The 19,727-nt window shown below is 35.7% G+C and overlaps 1 protein-coding gene across 2 annotated transcripts in view; it reads right to left on the bottom strand.

Moving 5' to 3' along the window:
- Nucleotides 1–3,627: 3,627 nt before the first annotated feature.
- The window catches only part of LOC121380523 (cleavage and polyadenylation specificity factor subunit 3-like), a 26,665-nt gene continuing 10,565 nt past the window's right edge, over nt 3,628–19,727 (bottom strand). The window contains exons 6-18 of one of the 2 annotated variants that reach the window (XM_041509367.1): nt 19,132–19,224; nt 18,696–18,785; nt 17,407–17,557; nt 15,825–16,000; nt 15,060–15,218; nt 13,931–14,077; nt 12,966–13,118; nt 11,369–11,477; nt 9,499–9,692; nt 8,317–8,404; nt 5,561–5,724; nt 4,247–4,365; nt 3,628–4,162 (exon numbers count right to left, since the gene is read on the bottom strand). In XM_041509367.1, coding sequence (XP_041365301.1) covers nt 4,273–4,365; nt 5,561–5,724; nt 8,317–8,404; nt 9,499–9,692; nt 11,369–11,477; nt 12,966–13,118; nt 13,931–14,077; nt 15,060–15,218; nt 15,825–16,000; nt 17,407–17,557; nt 18,696–18,785; nt 19,132–19,224 — 1,617 coding nt within the window. In that variant the 3' untranslated portion in view covers nt 3,628–4,162; nt 4,247–4,272. Of the gene's footprint in view, nt 4,366–5,560; nt 5,725–8,316; nt 8,405–9,498; nt 9,693–11,368; nt 11,478–12,965; nt 13,119–13,930; nt 14,078–15,059; nt 15,219–15,824; nt 16,001–17,406; nt 17,558–18,695; nt 18,786–19,131; nt 19,225–19,727 lie in introns of both variants that reach the window. The other variant, XM_041509366.1, reaches the window with a different exon arrangement.

Below are 19,727 nucleotides of genomic sequence, written 5' to 3'. Positions count from 1 at the left end.
TGGTGCATATAAAAGAACCCTTGCTGCTAATCAAAAAAAGAAGAGTAGCCCGTGAAGTGGCAACAATGGGTTTCCTATCTCAATATCTGTGTGGTCCGTAACTATATGTCTGACGCCATATAACACGGTTATATGGCAAGTGTGTCGTTAAATACAACATTTCTTTCTTTCCAACCAACCGATAAACATGGACATGGTGCTTCCACACTCAAAGTACTCTGGGAATTGTGCTCAGTCATTCACCATTTCAGTTCCCAACAACTGAACACAGACTGGTATGTGGACAAATGAGTTCACCTTGATAAGAAACGTTTTGCAAGACTGGATCTTTGGAAGGAGATGACTTACACTGAGAAATATTAATAACTTTAATTCCAAAGACTTTTGAATCTCCACTATTGAAGACATTACTTTACTTCTTTTTAAAAAATATAATTAACAAATTAAAAATCTTTTTTAAATGCCAGTCTCATGGCATAGATGAAAATGTCACAATTGTTGAAAAGAAAACTTTAGTCGAGCCCACTATTTATATCTTGAGAATAGACAGAATATTCATATGAGGTACCTCTTGCAAGACACTTCTCAGCTTAATGTGCAGTATGTTTTAGATTGGTTCAATGTGAAAATGTTAGAAATGGTAAACATTTTAGATATTTTTATTTTGTAAATAAAGCAAATGGGATTATTTTGTCTACACAAACTATTTAAGTGGATACGATTTTTGCTGCCTGCTTTTGACATTGCTATGAAGCAAGCCTCAAAATATTTTGGATACAGATTCGAAATGCCAAGTTACAGTATAATAAATTTGTAAACCTGGGTCTCGACACATCATAGACCAGTGGTCTAAATAAGATCTATTGGTTAGTGATGAGAAGAAATGTATTCATAATGATCATGGATATATTTATAAAATCTTGTACATCCAGTTTTTTTATTTTGTTATTATATTGGTTTAAACTATCGGCCTGTTGATGTTTGTTTATCCTGTAGTCCAATATATTAAAGTATCATCTGGATGGCAACTAAAAGTTAAGCTCAACTTTGTAGATTATTTTTTGTACATTATAAAATTTTATGTAGTTATAAACAAAACATTTGTATTTATGGATTAATGTTTAAAATTATTTACTGACGTAACATGTTGCAGTGTGAACAGCAAAACAAAATAAACAGTTCCTAAGTTCAAGGGCCATAACTCTTGTCAAAAATGGGTAAATCACCATGAAAGTCAAACTTGATCCATATAGGAAAGCCAGTTCTGAACACACCCATTAAGGAATTTGGGTGATAGTAATATTTGTGGATGTGAATAATAAATTTCAAAAAATTGACAGCGAGTGAACCTGCCACATGCCCAGATAACAGCCTCTTCCCTGCTTCTCATTCCCCCACAGAGTCCTCTGATACAACCAAGAGGTAACTCCTGATGCAATGCAGCCCATAAAGGGACAGCGAGTGAACCTGCCACATGCCCAGATAACAGCCTCTTCCCTGCTTCTCATTCCCCCCCCAGTCCTCGGATACAACCAAGAGGTAACCCCTGATGCAATGCAGCCCATAAATTGACGGCGAGTGAACCTGCCACATGCCCAGATAACAGCCTCTTCCCTGCTTCTCATTCCCCCACAGAGTCCTTGGATACAACCAAGAGGTAACTCCTGATGCAATGCAGCCCATAAATTGACAGCGAGTGAACCTGCCACATGCCCAGATAACAGCCTCTTCCCTGCTTCTCATTCCCCCCCAGTCCTCGGATACAACCAAGAGGTAACCCCTGATGCAATGCAGCCCATAAATTGACAGCGAGTGAACCTGCCACATGCCCAGATAACAACCTCTTCCCTGCTTCTCATTCCCCCACAGAGTCCTCGGATACAACCAAGAGGTAACTCCTGATGCAATGCAGCCCATAAATTGACAGCGAGTGAACCTGCCACATGCCCAGATAACAGCCTCTTCCCTGCTGCCTCTTCCCCCCCAGAGTCCTCGGATACAACCAAAAGGTAACTCCTGATGCAATGCAGCCCATAAAGGGACAGCGAGTGAACCTGCCACATGCCCAGATAACAGCCTCTTCCCTGCTTCTCATTCCCCCACAGTCCTCGGATACAACCAAGAGGTAACTCCTGATGCAATGCAGCCCATAAAGGGACAGCGAGTGAACCTGCCACATGCCCAGATAACAGTCTCTTCCCTGCTTCTCATTCCCCTCCAGTCCTCGGATACAACCAAAAGGTAACTCCTGATGCAATGCAGCCCATAAAGGGACAGCGAGTGAACCTGCCACATGCCCAGATAACAGCCTGTTCCCTGCTTCTCATTCCCCCACAGAGTCCTCGGATACAACCAAGAGGACTCCTGATGCAATGCAGCCCATAAAGGGACAGCGAGTGAACCTGCCACATGCCCAGATAACAGCCTCTTCCCTGCTTCTCATTCCCCCACAGAGTCCTCGGATACAACCAAGAGGTAACTCCTGATGCAATGCAGCCCATAAAGGGACAGCGAGTGAACCTGCCACATGCCCAGATAACAGCCTCTTCCCTGCTTCTCATTCCCCCACAACCAAGAGGTAACTCCGGATGCAATGCAGCCCATAAATTGACAGCGAGTGAACCTGCCACATGCCCAGATAACGGCCTCTTCCCTGCTTCTCATTCCCCCACAGAGTCTTCGGATACAACCAAGAGGTAACTCCTGATGCAATGCAGCCCATAAATTGACAGCGAGTGAACCTGCCACATGCCCAGATAACGGCCTCTTCCCTGCTTCTCATTCCCCCACAGAGTCCTTGGATACAACCAAGAGGTAACTCCTGATGCAATGCAGCCCATAAAGGGACAGACCCTAGGTTTTAAACACTAATACATATTTTTCATGGTTAAGAGCCAATTATCATCACTGAAATCAAACTTTACTTACATTTTATTGTTTAGATTATCCATTTCCGTACAACCGAAGTGTTTCTGGTCATCCTAGTGACTCTTGTTTCACTCCGTTGTATCCAAATTTGTTACAGGTTTGTAAAATATGTAGGTGAAAAATATGCCTTGGTGTTTAAAAACTAGGGTCTGTCCCTTTAAAGCTGCCAGAATATCCTCTAGATGGAAGGCCTTACAAGGAATAAATAAAACCTCTAGATGGAAGGCCTTACAAGGAATAAATAAAACCTCTAGATGGAAGGGCTTACAAGGAATAAATAAAACCTCTAGATGGAAGGGCTTACAAGGAATAAATAAAACCTCTAGATGGAAGGGCCTTACAAGGAATAAATAAAACAAAACTTGCAATTTTGTCAAAGGGTAAATCATTGTCCTTTATTATTTTTGGGGGGTTGGTTCATTAATTTCTCTGTATGTATACTGATGGAAAGAAATAAAGGATCACACAGATAGCAACAAGAAATAAAGACTGCATCAAAAATCAATTCATATTGTCCGAAGTTGACTGGGAACATATAGGCAGCACATTCAACACTACAGACATTCAGTATGAAATGCAGCCATTACTACGCTAGTAGTGAATTAAATTGGTCTACAATTCGATGTGTTCCCTTATTTCTTTCCATCAGTATATTAATAGTAATTAATGCTCATCTGTAGCAAAGATAAAAACAATATGTTTTGACAGTATATATTTTAATGTTCAATGAATGAGATGCTAGATATATACAGAATGCAAAACCAATGAAAAGTTCTTCAGCACTTTTAGAACTTTAATAATGAATAATGTTGTCACTTTTCCACCTGATATTTGCTGTATCAAAGACCCTGTTAAAACAACTGTTTTCAAGTCTGTAGCATAAGCATTTCCTTCAGCTGATTTCTGTTTTGAAATGCTTTTAAATGTGGATATATTAGTTTAAGTCACTGGATCAAAGTGTTATCCATAATAAATATAACCATCGTATGTAGGTAGATTTAAAAAAACTAAACTTTTTAGCTGGATTAGTTAGGTATTTCTTGGCAGACTTGACATCCTGTAACATTCTGCCGACTAGTAATTGTATTTTCTTGGGCTGTTCTTCACATATCGTCTTCAAGCCACTATTTATCATTGTACCAATATTCGAGAAAGAAGTTTTGGCTAGTGCCCTATTTATTAGTAATATTATCCAAAACCAAGGGCTAGAGGATTTGACAGACCTTGAAATCTTTGAAATAATTTTTCTAGCACTAGCAGACTGAATTTCAAACATCCAGTAACAGCTGAAAGTAACTGAATTTTTTTTTTTTTTTTTCAAGGCTTTTTCCCCCCATGCTATTTTCAAGCGACTTTAAGTGGTGTGATTGCCTGGTGAAGTCGCGTCACAGCTGTGTGAATCACCTGTTGCAGTGCCTCGTCATTACAAGATACCTCCTGTAATTAAAATTAAATGTTTTTATTTGTTCTAGGGTTGTTCACCCCATAACAATGAGTGGTGTGTTGCATATATAAAACATAAAAATCAAATAATCCATGCATGTACATGCGGTCATTACCTCCAGACAGAGTAGCCAAACTACTATTGTTAGGGCAGCAAGAAATTTACTGTCCCATATCCGAAAAATTTATCAATATATCAATAGGGTAAAACAAATCAGTAATAGTCCGTAAAATGTTACCTCTTGTAATTATTACATTTCAAAGATTATTTATTGTTGAGTCAATTTATGAATATCATTACTGAAAAGAATATTTAATAGAGACTCAACATGAAGAAGAGGGTCTTGCTCAACACGTTAAGATTGTGTCACAGAGTGCAAAAACATTTTTTACTGGACTTTAGCAGCATGTTTTAAATCGTGTTTAAATTATTTCTTTTTTAATTATCACTGCCCCCCCATCCATTACAAAATAACGTCATCCCATTGGTCAAGATGTAGCAATGGGAGTTTGTTCATTTCTCGATGAACGTAAAAATTATGTCGTCTGGGAACGTCATTTTATATTGGCAAGTTGTTTTATTGAGCCTTATTGTTTATGGATAAAAAATAATTCAGTGAAGTTTTAGCGTGGTTATTATCAAGTATGATTCAAATTTAATTATAAGTATTGTCTGAGGTTTTTTTTTTTTACATTCATCTGAACAAAAAAATTATTCGAAAACTTATGTGAGAATGACTTCGCCGATTCAGTTTCCGGATAATTTGTTTTGTTCATACCCAGATGAACATAAAAAATAACAACAGACGATTCTTAACATGATGAGCTTGACTTTTTTTAAAAACGCCATTAACATTAACAAACAAAAACATGACCAAATGAACCACAAATAACCCTCTAAACTTTTATCCATTGGTTTTCAGGAAAGTATTACTGCAACCAAAACCCTTGTCCATAGTATCGGAAGTTAACTGTTACCGACATTCAATCTCTTACTGTGAACATTGAATCCCACATTACATGTTTGTACTTTATACAGACATTACGACACTAATAGTGACTGAAATGTATTCTACAAAACCAAAAGTTCCATTATTATTTTCTCTCAGTATGTTCTTATATTCACCTAAGATTCGAGAATGTTCAGCATCCCTCAATAATCTACCTAAGACAGATGTTTTTTTCTTACCAGCGTGTTCAGATTGATGACGGCTGATTTCTCGTCAACGGTAACTGTCAGTTTGTCCTGTCTGATGAACTTTCCCGTGCTCTCCGGTCCAAACATCTCGTGTAGCATGTCCATCACACATTCCTGGAAATGATTCTTGTCCACCTTGATCGGTGTTGGTACAGCTGGAAAGAAAGAAAAATCATTTTTGTTTAAGGGGTCATGCACAATTGACAAATTTCACAAGCCTACAAAGAGCACCTTTTTTTCACCCATCTCCCCTCCTAAAGATTAAGTGTACATAAATATGTTTATTTTGTAAGAGATATTTCTGTTATTTTCATATTTAGTTTTTAAGGCATACATTGAACATACATCACCACCACTCAACATCTGTATGCTTATGAAAACGTTACAGGAGTGGACAATTAAGGTATTTGGCCTGGTATGCATATTCAGTGATATATAATGCACATTATTGCTTAATATCGACAAGTATAATTGTATAGTTAATTAATAAAACGGTTAAATGTGACGGCTCGTATATATAACGGGCGCAGCCATTTTGTACCATCCAAGTGAGCTGGTGGTTACGTAATACCTAACGTGTCACGTCAGGAATTGAAAAAACAAAACATACCTGACTTTTGCATGTGCATCACAATGTTCTGTAATAATAGCCATCCCAGTATGCCAGCAACAATTATATATTATTTTTCAATACAAAATAAACCACCATGTCAAAGTGTTGAAATAACTGCATTATGTTTTGTATATAAATTAGCCCACGTACTGAAATAATAATCGGAGTGTTTTCTTGGTTAGATGGTCTTTTCTTTCCGTGGCCTGTACCTGTGGTGTATATTTAGACAGTCCCCAGACACTGTCTAGACACACTAAAAAGACGTGCCTCTTTTTATTAAGATCACAGGGTATTGTATGATAACCGCATGGATATCCCTCAAATCGTAATGGACTTATTAGCCTTCCTGCTTTGTTACTGTAAGTAATTCTGTAAAACCCTTGATTAAGTAGACTTTCCCATCTCAAAATCACAAAACTGACCAATTACGTCGTCCCAAGGAAAAGAAAAGTATCACTTGGGTTAGTGGTCATTTTTGCTCAAACGTACCCTACCAATAGGCCTAATAATATGCATTTTTTCTTTGGATTTTTTTAAAAAAGAAAAATACTATAAATCCATTTCGTTCTATTGATGCAAATTGAAATATATTTAGTTAAATAGTTTATTATACTATCAAGTCATTTATGTTGTTTTACAAGTCATGTTGATGAAAGCGAAGCACCTTGTCGTAAATTAGAGCGTTTGTTTACACTGGAGGAGAGGAGATGGATGGAGCTGACGTCACCTCACCTCAAGCCATACCACCGGACGTCACAAAAACTAAACAAAATGGCTGCCCCCAGTTAGCAGGAATAAGCATGTTCTTTTATTAACTCTAAAATTACACGTTTTTCATTTGTTAAAGTGTCGGTATGTGTTGGTGGTCCGGGTATGTATCTTTCCAAAACAAAAGGCTCTTGTTTGAGTTGACCCTACCTTTAACTGTGAAAAAAAACACCTTAACACCCACTTGAAAATGTTGGGTTAAAAAAAAGAAGAGTTAATTTATTAGTGTGAAAAAAGAATCTGTTTTGTATAACTAAAAACAAAACATTCTTTAACTACTGACAAACCCATCTGTTGATACATATATTCAAAACAAAACTTCAACACTCAGAGATATTTTTATTTTAAAAAACTGGCATCTGATGTACCATTATTATAGATTTTTTTTTTTTTTGTAGCAACCAGTAAAACATGATCTAAGCCTGGATTAAAATTTAATTGCATTAAAAGATCTGCATTTTTATTATATACATAGCAATGAAATATATAGATCTAATAAACTATAAAAGTGATATCTGATGAAAAGTCATATTTTCACTGTATTTTAGCTACAGTGAAAATATAGAAATCATATTTACTTTTTTTGTAAAAGTGCATAATTAAATTATCTCCCTTTGTCTTGTTTCTTCTTATTTAAATTTGATGATTACCAATGCATCTGTTCGTATATGAAAAATTAAAAAATGTAATTTAAACAACTGTACCTATTAAAAAGAGATATGAAGTGTAATTACCATAAAATATTTAAAATGAATTGAATACGAAGCTAAATAATGATGACACAATGTAGTGTCAAGTGTAAATTAAAATTTAAAAGCGTTTGATTCGTTTTGTTTTTGTGGGAATTTTTGGAGGATCGCTTTGTCAGGTATGTTTGCACAGCAGTATTATTAAATAAATGTTAACAAAGATAATTTTTATTCCAATTTCTTTTTAAAAGTCTATGGTCAAGTAAATTTTCTGGAAAAGATCCATAAGAAGAAATATATCATGGCATTACGTATTTTCGATATTACCAAAAAGCAAAAGATATTGTCAAAAATTAAGAAAGATGTATATAATAAATAGACCATTTCATGGTGTTTTTTCCGAATACGATTTTTATGTCAACTCTTGATGTGTGAAAACCACATTTCATTCATTGCTTCGCAATTTGTGATAATATGGTTTTCACACCTCACTCATTGACATAAAAATCGTATTCGAAAAAAACCATGAAATAGCCTCTACATGTATATATTAAATTTTTGTATTTACTGCAAGCCAGTCAGAGAATAGAATGGTGAGGTAGGTTTCAAAAATTAAAAAACCCAAAAAAAACCACACATTTAAAAGCTGACCTAAGCAATACATGTGATAAACTGACCTTTCTGTGGCATGGGATCTTTCTCTGCTCTGAGAATCACGGTCACTACCGCATCGGCATACATGTCTGAGATGGGGTTGGCGATCCACTGTAAATATCAACACGCATTAAAATCATTTGCTACATCATTATGTACAAAAAATCTCAATGAAATCTTAATATCACCAAAAATTAATTGTAAGCACTTCTCACAACCCCAACTCCTTTTTGAGACCTCATTCCCTCTCTCCCCCCCCCCCCCCCCCCACACACCCTTGAACTGTCTAGTCTTGTTTCTTTTCAACCTGATGCCTCCTATCTTTCCAACCCGATGTCTACTGTCTTTTCAACCCAACGGCTACTGTCTTTTCAATCTGACGGCTGCCATCTTTTCAACTTGACATCTACTGTCTTTTCAACCTGATGGCTGCCATCTTTTCAACCTGACGTCTACTGTCTTTTCAACCTGACGGCTGCTATCTTTTCAACCTGACGTCTACTGTCTTTTCAACCTGATGGCTGCTGTCTTTTCAACCTGAAGTCTACTGTCTTTTCAACCTGACGGCTCCTATCTTTTCAACCCGATGGTTCCTATCTTTTCAACTAGTTTTGCTGTGCAGCTCCACATCTCTGTTCTTGTCTCCTTCACTGTTTGATTTTCAACAGAATAGTGATAGATTTTAACATTTCACACCAATCCAGTCCCAAAACCACTAACTTATTTTTCTTCATTATTAATATTATATCAATGTTTCAAAATCTTCTTCTCAAGATACCGTAACAAAACAATTACCTCCATGTTTCTTCAAAGACTACCGCAGTAACAAAAGAAGATACTTCTATGACCACCATTCTTGGTTCACATATAACCAGGATAACAGGCATTCTGAGAGTACTGCTAAAGCTATATATGTTCCCTACCTGTCCCAACAAATTTGCATAGAAGTTCAAGCTGCATAACTGTCAAAAAGATAAAGACTAAGGGTGAGATACATGATACCCCCGTCAAAAGTAGATCATGGTAACCTAGTTATGATATGAAACACACCGCCATCCCTACCCAAGTTGTACTTGCATCCAAGGTTTGATGATCCTATATGAATTGATATGCTCCAGAAATTAGAAGTTTAGGGATGGTTGGATGGATGAACATGCCATACCATAATGGACCCGTCAAAGATGGCATATAATAAAATGATTTACCTCTATGACCACCATTCTTGGTTCAAAGATAACCAGAATGCTCTGGAAGACCCTCAGTGTGACCTTGTCGTTGACCTTGGTTTGTACCGCGTCCCCGGAAAGCTGATTGAGGTAGTAGAGGAGCATCGGCATGGTGCCAGTATAGGCGATGCTGAGTCGCTGGGTCACTGTACTCATCGCCAGGTCCGTGTAAGCTTAAGGAAATTGGTGTGTGAGAATAGAGAATATATATGACTCATGACTTTGTATAATGGTTTTATCAAGTAAACATAAGAATTGGTGGCAGAACTCTGCGAAGCTTGTAGAGTTCCCCATTTATCCTTATAAGAAAAACAAGTTAATTATGTAGGATATTGGCAGAAACATATGAATAAAGCCTTCCCTATTCATACTTAACAGACTCAAGGCGATATCCTACATCATTAACTTGTATCAGTTTTCATCCTTCAGTTGAACAGAAAAGTGTCAGAATATCATGTTTATTCCTTATTTTTTATATGGAAATATTTTACCATCAATTCATGTAAACAAGCCTTATGCAGAATAATGTCATCCAAGATTCATGTCATTCTTTTCAAGATGTTAAATTTGTCAAGTCAAATTAAAAAAATAAAAATTAAAATATATATATATATATATATATATATATATATATATATATATATATATATATATATATGAAGAGTTTAGGCACAAAACGCGATATATCCATTTTTCATTTTCAGTAAAAGTGATTTTTTTAATTGGTGTATATCGCGTTTTGATTTAAAAAAACAGGATTTACCCAATACAATTTCATAAGGATCAATCGCATTTTGCGGCAAATCAGCGGGCTTACGATTAGCCCTTACTGACATACAATAATGGATATAAATAAAAACAAGAAAGAAAATGGTTTATATCGCGTTTTGCGCCTGAACTCTTCATATTTCACAAGCAAATATAGGTTTTGATGTACTAAACATAATAAATCTTCTACTTCCACATAATGCAGTGAAGCAATTGACATAAAACATGCAATTGATAACATAATGCAAAATAAACAAATGAAGTCAGACGTATAGTTAATATAGGACTGGTTGCCAGATGAAATAGTAATAAATTAGAGATAGCTATTGTACTTTGACATACGAAAACAGGTTTGATAAAGTATCACTAGGATCGCATAAAAAAAAATGAAAATTTACCATGACAGAATATTGTTTGATCAGAATGTTAAACATGTGAAAATTACGATGTCTTTAGAAACTGTTTGAGAAATTACTATATGCCAAATAACACCAAGGGAATTTTTGCAATGAACCAGTATGGCATATTGATCTTAATACTGACTGCACTTAAATGCAAGTTTCTACCACCAAACATGATATATATATATATATATATATATATATACACAGAACTTCACATACATTGTTTTCGCTTCCTATTTACTGCACAAGTTTATTTGCGCAAGGATATATACCACAAGACTGCTTAGCAGTCGAGTGGTATGTTCTTTTGCAAAATAAACAAGTGCAGTAAATAGAAAGTAAAAACGGTTTTTAATTTAACGTCATAACATTTTGTTAAATCTATGATCAAAACTCCTTTCATGGATTTACGTAACGTTAAAAATCATACTCTGCGGCAGACTTGTGTTATGTTTCAAATGCGATGTGACGTCATATATGACGTCAGTAAATAAAAAGAGCTAACTGCAGTAAAAATAAAAAGGGACTTCCCCATTTAAAAGTTCCGGTCCAGATCGTGCATATGTGCGATACAAAATAAATGTATCACACTGTTTCAAAATGTCTTCATCACTATAGTAAGATTGAATAGGTATGTAATGTTATACACTAAAACACAACAAAAACCCTCCACTCACTAGGTAGATCATTAGGAGCCACGATGTGATAGTTGAAGTTTCTCTTCACAAGAATGCCAGAAATCTTTGTCCCTTGATTCGGTTTGGAAGAAGCCAATGTTCCAACAACCTAATTGAAAAATAAATGTTTTTTAAATGTGAACAAAAATATTTATCCAGTTAGTAAAATGCTTTCAATATATTAGCAGAAAACCCCCCAAAAAAACATAAATAAAGTGGAATTTGTTCAATTCCACTAGTTAGAACAATTATTCTGAGAGTACTGCTAAAGCAATACATGTCCCCTACCAGACCCAACAATTTGTTCATATCTCGTAAATTCAAGGGCCATACCTCTGTGAAAAGTGGGTAAATCACCATCAAAGTTAAACTTGATTTGTAATAGTATGTGATAAAGCTATACACAAAAATTAATCTGAATATCTTCAGGCAATGCAAAACAAAAGTCAGGAATTTTTTTTTTTCATATCCCCTAATTTCAAAGGCCATAATTCCATCAAAAATGGGTAAACTGCCATGAAAGTCAACTTGGTCTGTAACAGTACATGATAAAGCTATACACAAAATTTCAGGTTAATATTTCATTGCCTTGTGAAAAAAAGTCAGGAAAACTAATTTTCATATCTCCTACATTAAAGGGCCATAACTCCATCAAAAATGTATAAATCACAATAAAAGTCAAACATGATCTTTAACAGTACATGATACAGCTATACACCAAATTTCAACATCCGGAAAACTATATGTGGGACAGATGGACAGACAGACAGAAGGATGGATATGAAACCTATAGTCCTCCTCCGGTGCACCGGTAGGCTACCGGACCAACCGGAGGGGACACCGTAGGGGACTAATAATCTGGAGCTTCTAAAACTACCAGTATGACAATATTGCAAAATGCTTCAAGATTGTTTTAAACAAAACAAAGATTAATAAGCTTTTAATATTAGATCATGACTACAAAGACAACTATTTAATCCACAAATCTGTTTAACTCCAATCAATTTCACCAAAGGTTATGGTGGTGTCGGACATTACAAAGCATTTTGTTGCCTTAAAAGACAATTTTTGTAAATTTTTCATAAATCCCATTTCTAGACAGTTACTGCAAAATTATAGCAAGGAAAGCAAGCAGATGCAGTCACTAAATGTTTACACACTTCATCTGCTACAGAGAAAACCTATCTCCAAGTGAACCAATTAATATTCTCTTAACCCATGATATTTGTCAATTCATTAACAAGAAAAAACTATTTCCAAGTGAAAGTTTGCTATACAGTCCCTTAATAGAAGAAATGATAGCAATTACAGACCCTATACGAAAGTGCAGCTCAACAATGACAGTTTTGTGTGGGTCATACACAACCATATTTTATTAATTAGAGTGCGTACAAATCTTTGCCATGTTCTCCGACCGGGCACAGTGTTACATGGATTATGCACATCCATCGTTTATTAATTACAGAGAAAAGCTAAATAGTACAAATCTTGGCCATCATGTCCCCGCAGAAATGCAGCTTGACAGCCAAAGTATTACAAGTGTGGATTGTGCACATCCATGTTTATTAATTAGAGAGAAAAGCTAGTCCGTACAAACCTTTGCCATCTTCTCTCCGCGGAAGTGCAATTCGACGGCCACAGTGTTGCGTGGGTTGTGCACTTCCATCTTGTACTCACTGTTGTCCTCGTACTCGCGCTGCAGCGCAGACTTGAGACGACTCATCTCGTTTGCTTCCCCATGAACCAGAACCTGAAATAGTAACAATATCGTCTGAGTATGTGTCGGTGCAAGTTTTTAAGTGCTTGAAATAACGATTGTGTGTCATTAAAAAAAAGTGACCTCATGTGCAAAAGTTTATGTTGACGGAATTATTTTTTATTGATAAAAATAAAGCAATATCTACAATTCACATAATTGTACTATGTATAAACAATTAACAATATTCTGAGGGTTTTATTGAAATGCCTTCACCACTACATTCCATAAAAAAGCCTTATTCATTCTTCATTTGGTACAGTTAGTGACAATTACATTTGACTAGAGGTGTAACTATATGGGTGGGTCATATTATACATATCCCAACACATGTAAACCAATACATGGGTTGAAATGTAACATGTATCGTGATATGTAAAAGTCACTGACCTCGGTTATTAACCAGTTTAAAATATTGTTCGGTTATAACAACTTTTTATCATTAAATTATATTACTTATAGCATTTTTATCAAGTTATATAACAACTTTTTATCGTTAAATTATATTACTTTTAACATCTTTATCAATTTTTACAAATCCAATGTGTTTTTGGTCATCCTGATGTTTGTTCCAGCTCAAAATACATTTTATAAAATATAAAATAAAGAAATGTATATTGGGAGTATCCTATGTATCACAATACACTTGCTTAGGGCTTGTGCATTGTACTGTGGATCTGGTATCGTGATACGATGCTTAACTGTCATCCCATTACAGCTCTATATTTGAAACAAATTACTTTACTAATTTAAATTCAATTTCAAGACACATTATTATTTGAAATATTGCATCCCAGACAACTCACGACATGAGGCGGCTTCAGAGCACGGAGGAATTCACTGGTCTGTTTGTAGTCTGCGTGGGCAGAAAATGAGATGTAGTCCACCGAACACTTCATCGGCAGCTTCTGTCCGGACATCGTCTGGATCTCCTCTGGCTCTGACAAGATCAGCTAAAGTTTAAAAATATATACAGTTGAAAGTGTTTGACAAATTGGGTAGTTCGACCTAACCATTCAGTCAACAACGTGTAAGTGTAACTCGGGACTTTGTTTTTGGATTTGAGTGTTGCGATGTATTCGACACTTCCGAATTCGACCAAAAAAGATTCAACTGTATATAAAATTGTTGGATCTAGAGACACTAGTAGTAACTTATTGGAAAAGTACAGGTATAATTTGCTGTAGTGATCTTAGTATATAACTATTTCACTTACCCCAAAAATCGACAATCAAATTGACTTTTTAATCTTTCTATATATGCATTAAACATGATATTTCATACAATCTGTATCTCAACAAACATTTCTCCAAAATGTTATTCATTTGGAATGAAACAAGAGGATCTTTAAAGAATATACCGGTCTCGGTGGCATCGTGGTTAGGCCATCAGTCTACAGGCTGGTAGGTTCTGGGTTCGGATCCCAGTCGAAGCATGGGATTTTTAATCCAGATACCGACTCCAAACCCTGAGTGAGTGCTCCACAAGGCTCAATGGGTAGGTGTAAACCACTTGCACCGACCAGTGTTCCATAACTGGTTCAACAAAGGCCATGGTTTGTGCTATCCTGCCTGTGGGAAGCGCAAATAAAAGATCCCTTGCTGCCTGTCGTAAAAGAGTAGCCTATGTGGCGACAGCGGGTTTCCTCTAAAAAACAGTGTCAGAATGACCATATGTTTGACATCCAATAGCAGATGATAAGATAAAAATCAAAATGCTCTAGTGCCGTCGTTAAATAAAACAAACTTTACTTTAAAGAATACACCAATATCTATCTGTATATTATTAATTCTCTACAGACATCTGTACCCAAACCTAACAGTTTGACTATGTAAAAGTTAAATTTGACAAGAATTAAAATAATGCCACCTCAAATCTGTTTAGTAAAGAGAATGACACTGGCAAATAGAAATATTTACAATGGCATGATCTCACCTTCGCCAGGGTTCCCTCCACACAGTACCCGGCGATAATACAGCCGTTCCTCTTGTCGGTACACCAGCTTTCAAAGAGTTCTCGCGAGAGACCGCTCTGCATCATTCCAGGACTCGCTAGCACCACAGATGGACCAATGTCTTCAAACTGTTCCATACTCTGAAAAAAATTTTTTAAACAAATTCTAGGATTAATATTCTCAGTATTTCCAGATCTGAACTGTTAATTCAACATTATCAATATTCTGATGTATTAAAGCAATGTCTACAAAACTGAATTAAAAATAAAATAAAATTGGTAATATGCTGTTGAAAAACTTACAAATACAAATGCTTTGAGTAAATAATGTTAATTGCTTAAAACATACTTTCCATTAGGGTACCTTTTAGAACAGCAAACTTAGATTTATTTTAGTAATGATCTGTATATGGAATAGCCTTCTCTTATATATTTCATCTACCACGTGTCATGATCCTGTTGTAATTTATAACATATACACGGTGCTATAATCATTGCAATTCTGTTACCATACAAAACCCCCAATAACATTACTCTCAATAATTAAAGCAATAATAGTAGTTGACGTGATTGATCGAATACAGGTCCCATACTCATACTCAAGACAGAATAACACGCTAACAAAAAGTCTTAAGTAACATTTTGCTCAGCTGATAACTCTCGACAGCACTTAAGAATGGGGTACTCAGCAGCAGCCTTTTTGAGTGGAATTCCCTATTCCATCCTGAAGTAAGGCGTGAAGCGTACTTTTAGGTTGATGATATGTTTGAAGACAAACGGGTTGCTGATGGAGATCTGGCGTCGGATCTTCTCATTCATGGCGTTGATGTAAGTCTGGTACACAGTCATGCACTTCTTCGCAAGGGACGAGGCGTAATATATCGGAATGTCGTGAAGTTCAGGATGATTACTCCAGTACTCATCTAAAAAAGTTATATACTTTTTATTAAAATATTTAAGAATACAAATTAATAACATTGTAGTACCTATAAAAAGTTAATAACCATTAAAATAATTAGAAACATTATTTTAACTGTTCTAAAAGGTTTAATAAATAAGTAACAGAGAATTAAAGAAAGAAAAATGTTTTATTTAACGACGCACTCAACACATTTTATTTTATGGTTATATGGCGTCAGACATATGGTTAAGGACCACACAGATTTTGAGAGGAAACCCGCTGTCGCCACTACATGGACTACTCTTTCCGATTAGCAGCAAGGGATCTTTTATTTGCGCTTCCCACAGACAGGATAGCACAAACCATGGCTTTTGTTGATCCAGTTATGGACCACTGGTCAGTGCAAGTGGTTTACACCTACCCATTGAGCCTTGTGGAGCACTCACTCAGGATTTGGAATCGGTATCTGGATTAAAAATGCCATGCCTCGACTGGGATCCGAACCCAATACCTACCAGCCTGTAGACCGATGGCCTAACCACGACGCCACCAAGGCCAGTAAGTAACAGAGATGCCAACCCTAGTTGGAGTGTCATAGGAATCCCACCCCCCAAAATAGGAATGTTATCAGTGATTGCTGAGGAGCGAGTTTGTCAACATTTTGGTAGTCAAGTTCAAGGCCGTATCTAATCAGCAAACATCTGGGCTGTTTGGAAAACCGATTGCTAGACTGGTTTATTCTATATCGCCACGCTTGCTATTCGGAATCCATAAGTTTAAAGAACAAGACAGGAAACCAATCTACGATTGTTGACAGTGAAGAGGGGAAAAGTTCCATTTCTCCAGTGTTAACAACATTTGTGCCTTCCAAAATACGATCCGACACCAAATTAAAAAAAATCAGAATTTTGACAAGACAATCATAATAGCGTAATCTATGTTTTAAATTCGTAATGATTCCACCAAATTCGTAATGGTTAGTATCTCTGTTAGTAATATAGTATCTCCAATTGGAACACTTGTAGTTATGTCACCAGAAGTGGGTGTAGAGTGCTCTCCAAAGATGTGTTGAATCACTGGATCGATCGCACTCAGATGACTTGGGTTTTTTCAATCCCAATCAATCATCCATGACTGGTACATCAAAGGCCATGGTATGTATTGTCGTTTTCTACTTTATTAGTAGGAATAATCTATCTAAAAAAAAGCAGGTTTTCTGTCTTTCAACCTTTCTCTCAATGTGTCAGAATAACTATATACTAGACACCAGTTTAAAATGTGTGATTGTCATTAAACAAATATTCCATTCCTTTACTTATCTCACAATTTCATAGTTTTTATTATTGGCCTTTAAATGAAGAGAAACTGCAAAGGATATGGACACATCTACTCAGTTTATTAGAGTTCATTACAGAGTTTCATACCTACCTAAAATTAACAACAATTCTTGAGCTCTTCCTAGAGCAAACACTGGAACTAAACACCGACCCCCTCTGTTGACGATATCGTGAACTAGACCAGTAAATCGGAGTTCTCTGTCTTCACGGTTTTCATGCAGATGAGTACCATATGTAGATTCCTGAAAAACAGTGTTTCAAAATTACAAAACAATTAAATAATCAAGGGAAATGCCAGAACATTTTTAAATTTTTTGCGATTTAATGAAAATGAGTCAGTTCACGAGCATTTATTTTTGCTAATCTGCCATGCCTTTCTCCAATAAAAAAACCCAACTGAAGTACCAGTACTGAAGTCATAATTTTGACGTTTATTATTTACAAAATGCAGTAAGCTTACGCAAGGTGCTTCGGCTATCCTGTGCACTTTTTTGTAATCCTCAACCGTGTTATTAAAAACGAACCCGACAACAAAACGAAATGTGAAGGCGCAATGCTAGCTCAAATTTGATTTAAATAATATTTATTACTGTTAAAATACTCATTCACTACGGTTTGTGATTGACCAACACTTTAATGTAAAGGCCCAATATGAACTATGAGTATACTATCGCTGTAGAAGCCCACCCTGGATTATTTTCACTTCCACATTTTAACATACTGTGATGTTTACTTCCATTTTTTAAACACATGCATGTTGCTTTCACTGCCAGCACTTACAAAAGAAAACCATACAAAACATAGTATTGTTTATTACCGTATAATATATTTTGTATATTATATATATATATATTTTTTTTAATTTAAAATTTTAAGTGTTGCATCGTTACTACTAGTCCAGTGACAGAAACTAACAAGATCTTGGACCAAGACTAATTTTTCTTTAATTTTTTTCAAATTTGTCCAATTTTCGTCAGCCTTTAATTGCGTGTGGACTTTATTTTTAAGAATTTTATTCAAACACGAAAAACACAAAAATAAAGTATTTTACAGTACTATAGCAGGCATACAAAAGTAATTAAGCGACCACCATAATTTATAAAAATAAATTTGCAAAGAGTGGCTACAGATTTTCGAAGCTATCTTAGCACTAAGATATCGTAACAGTTGCAGGCTATGACGTCACTACGGCACTCACTTAATGATATTGTAGCTCTAAGATAGCTTAAAAAATATGGGCTCCTGTCCTCAGCCCTCGACATAATATAGACCACTACTACAAGCAAGTTATTTTGTGTTCAACTTATCTAAACACATGTTAAACAGATGCTACATGTATCATAACAGTTACAATTATTTCTGTTAAGTGTTAATACTTACAATTATAACAACATCAGGACGGACGTTCGGAATCTCTGCTGCCATTAAATGCCGATCTTCTTGTCGAGAATAGTCTCCAGTGTATAAAACCTGAAACAGTTTCAAAGTTTCACCCATGTCAAACTTTCTATAACAAGGTGTAGAAGATATGGATAAATATATCTGAAGTTAAAGAAGAAGCAGTAATCACCAAACCATGGTGGACAAAAGTATTTATTGGTTTTTAGTGGAGAACATGTAATATCTTGGTCAGCTTGATATTTTTGTGGAGGATTACCACATAGATAACACATATTAGTGTGCTTTTGAACACAGTAGGTGCCTTTTTTAAATGTTGTATCCCCTCCCTGAATACTGAAGGTGACCCATTTAAATGTTACACCAACCCTGAAGAAAAATCTTGCATCCACTCATGTAGATTCACAGATGTACTTGCCTTAACACCAGCTATTTCTATCATAAACATGGCTGCACCAAGCACATGACCAGCATTGTAGCACCAGAACTTAATACCATTCACATCAGTCTCCTGAAAGAAAATTAAAACAAGTGCATGCAACACAAACTGAATGTAATATGTACATGCTAATCTTACATAACAAATAGCTACGCTCAAATAGCTACTCTAATTATTTATTTATGTTTAACATGAATTCTGCAGAATTAACTGTCTCATCTACCATACATTTTTTCAGTGTTGCCAACAACCGCATACATTGATGGTCATCTCAATGCATGTTAAACAAAAATTGTAAACAATTATTAATTGGGTTTTTTTTTTAATACATTTTTTTTTTTTAAACAAGCATTGAGATGAACATTCATAGATGTAACTATAAACCAAGTTTCACATTTGTCTAGGTCTTAAAAGTCTGTGAGAAATGGAGTCAACTGCAAAACTTGTTGTTGAGGTAATTGCAAAAGTTGATGCTGACACCACTGCTGGAAAAGTATTACCTAGATCTCTTTATCATGTCTAACAATGTATTTTTGTGTGACCTAATCTCAACCAAATTCAAATTAAAGAATGGC

Source organism: Gigantopelta aegis, chromosome 9 (assembly GCF_016097555.1).
Source record: "Gigantopelta aegis isolate Gae_Host chromosome 9, Gae_host_genome, whole genome shotgun sequence".
Taxonomy (NCBI): domain Eukaryota; kingdom Metazoa; phylum Mollusca; class Gastropoda; order Neomphalida; family Peltospiridae; genus Gigantopelta; species Gigantopelta aegis.
Note: the sequence above shows the minus strand (reverse complement) of the source record. Positions and strands in the feature narration are given on the sequence as shown.